Raw genomic sequence first — 12,107 nt, 5'->3', positions numbered from 1 at the left:
GGAAAAATGTTCCCGATGTTGGAGGAGTCCAGAAACAGCGGTCACAGTTTAAGAATAAGGGGTAAGCCATTTAGGACTGAGATGAGGAAAAACCTTTTCACCCAGAGAGTTGTGAATCTGCGGAATTCTCTGCCATGGAAGGCAGTGAAGGCCAATTCACTGGATGTTTTCAAGGGAGAGTTAGATTTAGGTCTTAGGGCTAACTGAATCAAGGGATATGGGGGAAAAGCAGGAACAGGGTACTGATTTTGGATGATCAGCCATGATCATATTGAAAGGCGGTGCTGGCTCGAAGGGCCGAATGGCCTACTCCTGCACCTATTTTCTATGTCTGTGTCTGTGTGTGTGCCTCGCTACAGAGACTTGGGGGAGTGTTGGCACACACGCTCTTGCGGGGGGTGATGGATGACTTCACTGCCCTGGTGCATACCCACCCACCCACGGTGCTGACTGAGGGAGAATGGGAGGGGGGCATCACCCCTGGTGACATGGCTGCGTTTATCCCCCGACCAACGTGCCTGGAACTGATCACCGTGCTGTGGTCTGTGCATGGGTTGTCTGCTGCTTTGTACAGGGACTTGCACTTCTAAAAATAATTAAGTGGCTGTCAAGTGTTTTGGGGCCTTGAGATTATGAAGATGATGATAAAAAATACGTTCAAAAATGAATGGAGCAGAATTAGGCCATTCGGCCCATCAAGTCTACTCCGCCATTCAATCATGTCTGATCTATCTTCTACTCTTAACCCTGTTCCACTGCCTCCTCCCCATAATCCCCGACACCCGTACTAATCAAGAATCTTTCTCTGTCTTAAAAATATCAACCGACTTTTGGCCTCCGCAGCCATCTGTGGCAATGAATTCCACAGATTCACCACCCTCTGACTAAAGAAATTCCTCCTCTTCTCCTTCCTAAAGAAGCGTCCTTTTATTCTGAGGCTGTGACCTCTGGTCTTAGACTCTCCCACTAGTGGAAACATCCTCTCCACATCCACTCTATCCAGGCCTTTCACTATTCTGTAAGTTTCAATGAGGTTCCCCCCCCCCCCCACTCCCATCCTTCTAAACTCCAGTGAGTACAGGCCCGGTGCTGTCAGATGCTCATCATATGTTAACATGTTATTTGCGCTTGTGCATTAAGGTGCAGTGATGTTTTTCTGGCCCACATACAGGGGAGATGTAAGGACTGTGGTAGGGGTGTGGACATGGTGCTGGCTGGCTACGACTGTGTGGTTGGGGCATTCTTACTGCTGCACCTCGAAGCCTCCGTTTGTTCAGGTACGTCAGCACGAGATGCCACTGGGCCTTCATTCTCCGCAAGCACCGGGTAGTGCTGCTACCTCACGGCCGCCGGAGACCCGGGTTCGATCCTGACTACGGGCGCTGTCTGTACAGAGTTTGTACGTTCTCCCCGTGACCGCGTGGGTTTTCTCCAGGTGCTCCGGTTTCCTCCCACACTCCAAACACGTACAGGTTTGTAGGTTAATTGGTTTTGGTAAAGATTGTAAATTATCCCTAGTGTGTGTAGGATAGTGTTAGTGTGCGGGGATCGCAGGTCGGCACGGACCCTTCTTCAGAATAGTCTGCAGGTTAGATTATGGTAGTTTATGTGAGGTGTATCCCATCATGGAGTTGTGATCTGGGTCGCGGTGTGTTATTGATCCGTTGTTATTGATCCGTGATACTGTTGTTGCAGAGATGGTGAAGCCGTTTGCTTTGATCAACGGGCGCCCGCGGCCGGTGGTGACGCTGGAGGAGAACGCTCCCCGTGAGTTCACCTGTCGCATGGAGGGCTGGAAGTCGGTGCCCGTTGTCACCTGGTACCTGAATGGCAAGAGGCAGCAGAGTAACCAGACAGTGCTGGTGCCCAGCGCCAGTGAGAGCAGCAACAGCAGCTTCAGCACCTTCGTCATCACCACCCGTCGCAAGGACAAGGAGCTCAACTGCTCCGCCACTGACCCGGTCAACGGCAAGACTCAGAACGCCAGTGTCATCCTCAACGTGCAATGTGAGTACCGCCCTGCCTGGCACTGCGCGGGCATCGTATGTGCGCGCGGGGCCGGTCCCACTTAGAAGAGCGGAGGGGTATGTAGTTGTGCGCGATATCACGCAGGGCTCCGAAATGTTTGCAGTGAACGAAATCTTCGCGCGCCAATGGTCTGTCCCACTTTGGCCATCAGTTACAACTACATACCCCTCCACTCTTCTAAGTTGGACCAGCCCCGCGCGACCATACGATGCCCGAACGCCTCAACGCGACCACGAGGTCGCGTAATTTGCGTGCCAAGGACACGTAAGTGGGACAGGCCCTTTAGACTGTAGAGACACAAGGTGGGAACAGGCCCTTGACAATAGTCTACAGGATAGTTCATAGTAGCTGATGTGAGTGTTTGTCAGCATGGACCTGTACGCTGGCCAGCGATCCACCCGTACACCAACACTATCCCACGCGCACGCACACACACACATGCACGCACGCACGCACACACACAAGCACGCACGCACACACGCACACACACGCACGCACGCACACACACACGCACGCACGCATGCACGCACGCACACACGCACGCACACACGCACGCACACACATGCACGCGCACACACACACACACACGCACACACACATGCACGCACGCACGCACACACATGCACACACACACACGGGACAGATTACAATCTTTGGTGAGCAGGACTTCACTCCTTGCAGCGCATGAGGCTGAGGCTTCCTTCACCCAGGGTCGGGGATCAAAAACTAGAGGGCATAGGTTAAAGGTGAGAGGGGAAAGGTTTAAAAGGGACCTGAGGGGCAACTTTTTCATGCATAGGGTGGTGGGTTTATGGAACGTGCTGCCTGAGCTGGTAGTTGCAGTAAATACAATAACTACATTGAAAAGACATTTGGTCAGGTACATGGATAGGAAAGGTTTAGAAAATATGGGCCATACACGGGCAAATAGTGTAGATGGGGCATCTTGATTAGCATGGACATGTTGGGCCGAAGAGCCTATTTCTGTTGTTTATGACTCTGTGACTCTGTCCTGTAAATTTAAATTTGTGAAAAATCTAACTGAGAAAAAAAAGTTCTCTCTTTCTCCACAAAATGGCAGCATTGAACCATTCAGAGCAAGGTTAAGACCATTAACTAACCATACAATGAGTGGAGAATGTACAAAGGGATGTCGGGCAGTGGAGATAACTAACTAAGCACTGCTTTCACTGAATTGGTGAATGTGGAATCTGCCACCACATGCCCAGGCCATTGTGATGTCGCCAGAGAAGGAGTTGGCTGGAAAAACCGCAGCTTCATCTGAATAAAAAGACAGCAGGAATATTAAAGGATGACTTCATTAAAATGCAAATGTACAACCGGTACAAGAAAAATCAATCAAGATTATTATTATTGATGAAAATAAATGAAAGGTGTAAACCACCAAGAAATAGAAAACCACTGTGGTGTCAAACTGCAATTGGGAAGCGTTGAGCTGCAGTAACTTGTAGGCTCATCTCATCCCCACTCATCACCTTCCATAGGACTGCCTGGGTCTTGACTCTTTGTTAGTTAGTTAGCTAGTTAGTTAGTTAGTTAATTAGTTGATTGGTTAGTTGGTTAGTTAGTTAATTAGGTAGTTAGTTAGTTAGTTAGTTAGTTAGTTGGTTGGTTGATTGGTTGGTTAGCCAGTTGGTTAGTTAGTTAGTTAGTTAGTTAGTTAGTTAGTTAGTTAGTTAGTTAGTTAGTTAGTTAGTTAGTTAGTTAGTTAGTTAGTTAGTTAGTTGGGTTTATTGTCACGTGTACCGAGGTACAGTGAAAAGCTTTTGTTGAGGTGCTATCCAGTCAGCAGACTATCAATTGAGCAAACACCTGTCCACATCTTGCTGTTATTGGCAGCCGTTTACAGTTGAGGTCCTGAGCTGACGAATATCCTTTCATCAGACATTCCATCACCTCTCCTGATAATTCCACCTTTAGACTTGCTTCATCTTTTGTTCTCTGTTTATACTCCGAGAAGAATCGAGGACCAGAGGACATAGGTGTATGGAACGAGCTGCCTGAGGAGGTAGTTGAGGCAGGGACTATGCTAATGCTTAAGAAACAGTTAGTCAGGTACATGGATAGGACAGGTTTGGAGGGGTATGGGCCAAGCGCGGGCAGGTGGGACTGGTGTAGTTGGGACATGTTGGCCGGTGTGGGCAGGTTGGGATGAAGGGCCTGTTTCCACACTGTATCACTCTGTGACTCTAAGTGTACGGGGCAGGCAGACAGTGCCGGTCTAACTCCTTGCTTCCCGTCTATTTTCCGCAGTTAAACCTGAGGTTGTCCGCATGGATGCTGAGTACAAGGAGCACAATGACTCGGGGCTGTTCCTGGCGCTGTTTGTCCTGGTCCGTGCAAACCCTCCTGCAACAATCACCTGGGTGGATGAGAGTGGCACGGTGATTGTCAACACCTCCAACTTCATGATCTTGGACACCAAGAGTTACCCATGGTTGACCAATCACACGGTGCATGTGCAGCTAACCAGCCTGGCGAAGAACTACTCCTTCACCGCCGGCAACCAGTTTGGTGTCACCAACTCTTCCATTGGCTTTCATGGTAAAGGAAAAGCTCGGGGAACCTGGTCTTGTCTCCACGGCTCCCCTCTAACGCTATCCCAAGTAAACTGTTCTGTCGGCACAGCTTAGGACAGCCAGCATTGACTTGTCGATGATTCATGGATAGAGTCAAGAAATTATAATTGTCATATGTGTAACAATCGAATAATGAAACTCTTCATAGGCCTGTAAACACAATATATAGATAATATATAATTTTTTAAAATCAACAAATTAACAACCCCAATTCTAATGCAAAAGCCTGAGGTCCTGAGGTCCTGAGTACAACCAAATACAGTCCATATTTGATAGTTTAGTCAATATTGTGTAAGAAGCTGACGTTGTTGGGAAGAAACTATATTTGAACCTGGTGGGCATGGTTATCAGACTCCTGTACCTTCTTCCCAATGAGCGGAGTGAAGTGAGAACGTCGCCAGGGTGGTGTGGGTCATTGACGATGTTGGCTGCCTTTATGAGGCAGTGACTCCTGTAGATGGGTACACGTGATGGACCGGGCAGTGTCCACCACTGTAATATCCAACTTTACTGGGTGGCCGAGTTGCTGGACCAGGCCAAGGTGCAGCAAACATCCGCTCTATGGACATCTGCAATATTCTACCCATTGACTGTCCCACGAATCTCATTTCATTCTCCACACGTTCTCATCAACTGGCCCCAGATTCCACCACTCACCTACACACCAGGCACAATTTACATTTAACCCACGGAGCCGAAGGCAATGACAATTCCACGATGTGATGAATCTGTACAGCAGCAACATGGCCATGCGTGGCCACCTCCTCTGCCATAGGAGAATGGAATTTGCATGAACCCCTATTTATAATGACATAGAACATAGAGCAGTATAGCACCAGAACAGGCCCTTCGGCCCACGACATCGGTACCAAGCCTGATACCAGGATAAACTACTCTCATTTAGACAATAGACAAGACAATAGGTGCAGGAGTAGGCCATTTGGCCCTTCGAGCCAGCACCGCCATTCAATATGATCATGGCTGATCATCCCCAATCAGTACCCCGTTCCTGCCTTCTCCCCATATTCCCTGACTCCGCTATTTTTAAGAGCCCTATCTAGCTCTCGCTTGAAAGCATCCAGAGAACCGGCCTCCACCACCCTCTGAGGAAGAGAATTCCACAGACTCACAACTCTCTGTGAGAAAAAGTGTTTCCTCGTCTCCGTTCTAAATGTCTGCATATTATCCTTATCACACCGTGTGTCTACCTAAACGCTTCTTAACCACCAGTATCGTATCTGCCTTAACCACCACACAGCTCTCTCCCCACTTCAACGTTTAGAATGCATCATCCAAGCCGGTATTCCGTGCGTTACTGAAGGTGCGATGCATGGTCCAAGTCGCCAACTTTGAACTAAGACGTTGATCTGAGACCACCTTTGCCGTGCCAGGTGGATGTGGGTGATCACGTGGTTTTATTTCATAGAGCAGGAAGCTCCTCTGCCTTGGCCAACAATTGTATCTTAATGACCAGCTCTAAAATAGACTCACTGGAACTTCTTCTTGTGTATGGCGTGCATAGCCTAAAGTTGTAACACAACTTGTTCTGTTTGATCTTCTGTTTGTGCACGCCAGGTTGATTGCATTCGTTGAAACAGAGTGGACCACGTGAAGGTTGCAATCTCCCACCCCTCTCACCAGATTTATTCAAGAGAGAGTTAGGCTGAGCTTTTAGGGTTAACGGAATCAAGGAATATGGGGAGAAAGTAGAAACAGGGTACTGATTGTGGATGATCAGCCATGATCACAGTGAACGGCGGTGCTGGCTCGAAGGGCCGAATGGCCTACTCCTGCACCTATTGTCTATGTTTCTATGTGATTCCTACACTGTTCTCCATGGGATCACGTGACAGGTGGCAATGATGGTAATACAGAAGCACCTGGCTTGAGACGAGCTACAACCAGGGTTTGTGGGCTTTGTGTTGATGTGGGGGTGAGCATGGTGACTCTTGGCTCCATCTTCTCCCCTCTTGCCTCCAGGGTTTCTCCATGCTAGTGTGGAAGTGCCCATGTTGGTCATTCTCCTCGGCGGAGGCCTGGGCTTCCTGGCCATCCTGCTCCTGAACGTCATGGTGCTGTGTATCATCTACCGCAGGAAGGAGAGCGCAGGTAAGACCAGGTGCAGGTGTGGGGCATTGACACCTGTGGTGCAGGTGTGGGGCATTGACACCTGTGGTGCAGGTGTGGGGCATTGACACCTGTGGTGCAGGTGTGGGGCATTGACACCTGTGGTGCAGGTGTGGGGCATTGATACCTGTGGTGCAGGTGTGGGACATTGACACCTGTGGTGCAGGTGTGGGGCATTGACACCAGGTGCAGGTGTGGGACATTGACACCTTGGTGCAGGTGTGGGGCATTGACACCTGTGGTGCAGGTGTGGGGCATTGACACCTGTGGTGCAGGTGTGGGACATTGACACCTGTGGTGCAGGTGTGGGACATTGACACCTGTGGTGCAGGTGTGGGACATTGACACCTGTGGTGCAGGTGTGGGGCATTGATACCTGTGGTGCAGGTGTGGGACATTGACACCTGTGGTGCAGGTGTGGGACATTGATACCTGTGGTGCAGGTGTGGGACATTGACACCTGTGGTGCAGGTGTGGGGCATTGATACCTGTGGTGCAGGTGTGGGACATTGACACCTGTGGTGCAGGTGTGGGGCATTGACACCTGTGGTGCAGGAAGGAACTGCAGATGCTGATTTAAACCAAAGATAGACACTAACTGCTGGAGTAACTCAGCGGGACAGGCAGCATCTCTTGAGAGAAGGAATGGGTGACATTTTGGATCGAGACCCTTCTTCAGACAGGTTAGGGATAATGGAAACGAGAGATATAGACGGTGATGTGGAGAGATAAAGAACAATGAATGAAAGATGTGCAAAAAAGTAACATGATAAAGGAAACAGGCCATTATAAGCTGTTTGTAGCAAAGATCGTAGAGTATCTTTGGTTTGTAGGGTGAAAATGAGAAGCTAGTGCGACTTGGGTGGGGGAAGGATAGAGAGAGAGGGAATGCATTTGTATCTTTGGTTTAAACCAGCATCTGTAGTTCCTTGCACTACCAGTTTATTTATTCATGTGTGTATATATTTATATCATGGTATATGGACACATTTATCTGTTTTGTAGTAAATGCCTACTATTTTCTGTGTGCTTAAGCAAAGCAAGAATTTCATTGTCCTATACAGGGACACATGACAATAAACTCACTTGAACTTCTTACACATGAAATTGTAGAGATCTCAGTGAAACACTTTGATTGCGTGCTTTCCTGTCGTCATAATATGCATGATAGACAGTCACAAATACAACAGGTAATGCAGAGTGAAAATTACTAATGTGCAGAATGTAATGTTCCAGCTTCACAGTGTTACAGATACAAAGGGCAGATAAAATAAAAGCGCAAGGCTGGGATTGAGGTAGGCTGGAAGATCACAGACTCTACCTGGTCTGATAGGGATTTGCAGCAAATTCAACATTTTCTTTTCATTCTGTTTCAGATGTAAAACCCGGCAGTGACTCAGTGGTTCACAGGTAATTCATTTACTTGATTACTGTTGACTTTTCGTGCTTCAATTCCTCCTCTGCCCTTTGTTAGTCCACGCCTACACTTTGCAACGAGTCCTGCAAGTTGACCCAAGTCCCACACAACCAGCTACCTCTATCCTGACTGACACCATCCCTGTCACCCTCTCTCTTGTGTAGATCTGTAATGCCCGCCAGCTGGCTGTGTCTGGAGTTTATAGACCCCTCTCTAGTTTTCAAAATCCACCTCAGATGTCCCAACTTTTCTTGAGCATCCCTGAAGTTGATGGCTCTGCCACAGAGTAGCTGGAGATAACTTGTGGACTTGCACAGAGAACGTGCAAACTCCACATGGGCAGCAGTGGTGGTCAGGATCAAACGGGGCCTCCAGAACCTGTGAGGACACGACTCTACCAGCTGAACCTCTCTCTACATCGACCTGAGACTTGTGTGTGGTGATCACTGGACTGTCCTGGTATGGTATGTGTTGACATAACACAGAGAAAACAAATGAATGTTCATCCCAGCCCCAATCATCTGACCCATACTTGGGATACAAGGACCCTCGTTAGAGCCCATGTTAGAGTGCAGTGAGAAGATAACTGACCATGGACCACTGGCCAAGGCCATGTAGAGCGATGTAACAAGTAAACTCAGCGACTGGCCCTCCACAAAAGATAGACACAAAATGCTGGAGTAACTCAGCGGGACAGGCAGCATCTCTGGGTGACGTTTCAGGTCGAGACCCTTCTTCACACTGAGAGTCAGGGGAGAGGGAGACGAGAGATATAGACGATGATGAGACGGTGACTATCCCTCCACCCACCCATTATAGTGACACGTGACAGTGTGTACCGATTCCCGTAACTCTCTTGTGTGTTTGTCACTGCAGCGACTCAATGAATGTTAAATGTGATGAAGCACACATTCCCAGAGAGAGCATCTCGCTCCAGTCCAACCTCCACCTGGGTCATAATCAGGATGTTCACGCCCCGAACCAGCCCCTCACAGGTAAGCTGAAGACTGCCCCATCTCCCCTGACCTCTGTCTGTCTTCATGGCTTAAAGGATCAAGTAAAAGTGGGGATATTGTGTAGTTCTGGGCTTTGGAAGGTGCCTGCACGGAGCAGCTCGGCTTGCCAGAGCCTCGGAGGAGGAAAGGGACTCGGAGAGAAAAACTAAAAAATGCTGGGAACATTCGGCAGGTCAGGCAGCACCTGTGGAAAGAGTGGGGGGGGGGGGGGGGGGGGGGGGGAATGGGAGCTTGTTGATGGGGTGTGACCAGCGCACCATTGACTACTGTTGATTTTCTGGAGACTTGGTTGGTTGGGGAGCGTGGCATCTGTAGGCAAGATGACAACGAGTCGAGATCCAGACGCACACAGACCTGGAGTGTTGTTGGACTATAGACAATGACAGGGAGGGGAGAGGTCATGAGGAGATGTGGACCCAAGGATATTGGATGGAAATACAAAGGCATTGTTGGATTGGCCAGTAAAGGCTGGAGGAGGAGTGAACGAGGTTGGATGTTTATAACGGCTTGGTTTTCCTCTCTTCAACAAAACACAAGTGTGAGTACAATTCTTATTTGGAGTTTCTGGATGGTTGCTAACTGCTCTACACTTTCACTTGTAGAGACCGATGAAGCATCGAAGCATCTGTCTGACCACCAGGCAGCGGGCAGTGATCTGTCTGGTCAAGAAAATGCTGCAGACACAGACCCGAAAGGTAAATGGTTACGTACGTACACCCCCACCCCCTCTCCCAGTCCACCCCCCACCCCCTCTCCCAGTCCCAACCCCCACCCCCTCTCCCAGTCCCAACCCCCCCTCTCCCAGTCCCAACCCCCACCCCCTCTCCCAGTCCACCCCCCCCACCCCCTCTCCCAGTCCACCCCCCACCCCCTCTCCAGTCCCACCCCCACCCCCTCTCACCAGTCCACCCCCCCCACCGCCCCCTATCCCAGTCCCACCCCCCACCCCCCACCCCCCCGTCCCACCCCCCACCCCCTCTCCCAGTCCACCCCCCACCCCCTCTCCTAGTCCCACCCAGCCGAGAATTAGTGTTGAGAGTTCACGCTTTCAAGAGAGACTCACAGTCTCTTGCCCAGTAGGTGAACCAAGGACCACAGGACATAGGCTTAAAATGAAGGGGAAAAGATTTAATTGGAATCTGAGGGGTCACATTTTCACACAGGTGGGCGGTGGGTTTATGGAACAAGCTGCCAGAGGAGGTAGTTGAGGCTGGGACTATCTCAACATTTAAGAAACAGTTGGACAGGTGCATGGATAGGACAGGTTTGGAGAGATATGGGCCAACCGCAGGCAGGTGGGACATGCTGGTCGGTGTGGGCAAGTTGGGCTGAAGGGCCTGTGTCGTGCTGTATCACTCTATGAAGGGTTGAAGGAGGGGTTCAGCCTCAGCGTGCGTGCGTGTGTGAACTCAGTCAGTGTGTGAACAGAAGCTCACTTCCAGGGAGATGGACTAATATTTACACCAGTACCTGGCAGTGTGCTAACATTGATGTGTGTTCTCTGCTGTGGTTAATATTTGAAAGGTTTCTCCAGCAGCGTGTTTATATTTACGGAGGTGATTGCGAGTGTGTTAATATTTTATACATGTTGCTATGTGTGTTGGTAGATACAGGAGACCTCCTGTAGTGTTGCATTGTCTGTGTGACAACTCCCAGAGCATGTTAACATTAATGGAAGAGACATCCATGGGAATAATAACAGGGCAGAGAAACATAGGTGCAGGAGGAGGCCATTCGGCCCTTCGAGCCAGCACCGCCATTCATTGTGATCATGGCTGATCATCCACAATCAGTGCCCTGTTCCTGCCTTCGCCCCATATCCCCTCGACTCCGCTAACCCCGAGCACCTTTGATAATATTGGCAAAGTCCCATGCAGTGTAAAATATTGATTGGGAATCACTTTGGGAGTGTATTAGTATTTAAAGGAACAAGTGATGATGTGGACATGTATAAGGTGTTCTGCCCGGACATCTGCTTCAGTGGTAAACTGCAATACTGACTTCGTTGGGTGAAAATAAAAAATATTCTTCTAGGAAAAAAAACCTCTTACATCCATGCTTCAGTTTAAGGCAGCACTGTGGCACAGGGCTAGAGTTACTACCTTACAGTGCCAGAGACCCGGGTTCGATCCTGACTATGGGTGCTGGCTGTACGGAGTTTGTATGTTTGCCCCATTTTTTCCAGGAGCTTCAGTTTCCTCCCACACTCCAAAGACGTACAGGTTTGTAGGTTAATTGTCCCTAGTGTGTCGCTGGTCGGCACAGACTCGGTGGGCCGAAGGGCCTGTTTCTCTAAATTAAACTAAACACAGTGACTAGTGCGGGCTGATCACAGACGTTGTGTTTCTGTCTCCTTGCTGCAGGAGCCCATCATTTCCCGATGTCCGGGTACCTCTACAAAGTCTCCAGTTTGAGCAGCGATGAGATCTGGCTTTAGTACCATGGGTCATTTGGTCACGGCCTGAAGGACAAAGGCCTGCCATGAATGTGGGGACGCGCACAGCCCCAACATCCAGCGATACAGAACTCAGAGCAGGATTACAACGTGCAACATTAAACTCCAATCTCCAAACCTCCTGGTGGTGCCTTGGAATGACTGGACAGTCGGTCGGTGTAAGCACACAAAGAATTCCGGGGCACAGTTCATCCGATCTAGTTATTCACTGAAGCAACAGCAGGCACTTTGGGTGAGGTTGCTCCCCTGTCCATTTTGAGCAGAAATTTAGATTTACAGAATTAAACCCTGTTGACGGGCCTTCATCTTGTGACAGTTTGAATGTACTTCCCAATTAATCTGTCCTGCCCCAATTTTGTTCCCAAACCTGAGATCCACTTTCTGTATCTTTCTCTTTGCTTTTCCTTTTGTACCAGTTTGACTTGATGTGGTGTTGCAGTAATCCCTCGTTGTAGGGGACCATC

The 12,107-nt window shown here is 49.3% G+C and overlaps 1 protein-coding gene across 1 annotated transcript in view; it reads left to right on the top strand.

The window, feature by feature from the left end:
* The window catches only part of tmem25 (transmembrane protein 25), a 15,154-nt gene extending 3,047 nt beyond the window's left edge, over positions 1–12,107 (top strand). The window contains exons 2-9 of the mRNA XM_033049751.1: positions 1,172–1,277; positions 1,696–2,007; positions 4,303–4,593; positions 6,609–6,737; positions 8,132–8,165; positions 9,049–9,167; positions 9,791–9,883; positions 11,552–12,107. Coding sequence (XP_032905642.1) covers positions 1,172–1,277; positions 1,696–2,007; positions 4,303–4,593; positions 6,609–6,737; positions 8,132–8,165; positions 9,049–9,167; positions 9,791–9,883; positions 11,552–11,625 — 1,158 coding nt within the window. The 3' untranslated portion in view covers positions 11,626–12,107. The remainder of the gene's footprint in view (positions 1–1,171; positions 1,278–1,695; positions 2,008–4,302; positions 4,594–6,608; positions 6,738–8,131; positions 8,166–9,048; positions 9,168–9,790; positions 9,884–11,551) is intronic.

The sequence above is a fragment of the Amblyraja radiata genome, chromosome 33 (assembly GCF_010909765.2).
Source record: "Amblyraja radiata isolate CabotCenter1 chromosome 33, sAmbRad1.1.pri, whole genome shotgun sequence".
NCBI classification, from domain to species: Eukaryota; Metazoa; Chordata; class Chondrichthyes; order Rajiformes; family Rajidae; genus Amblyraja; species Amblyraja radiata.
This window is presented reverse-complemented; position numbering and strand designations above follow the sequence as displayed.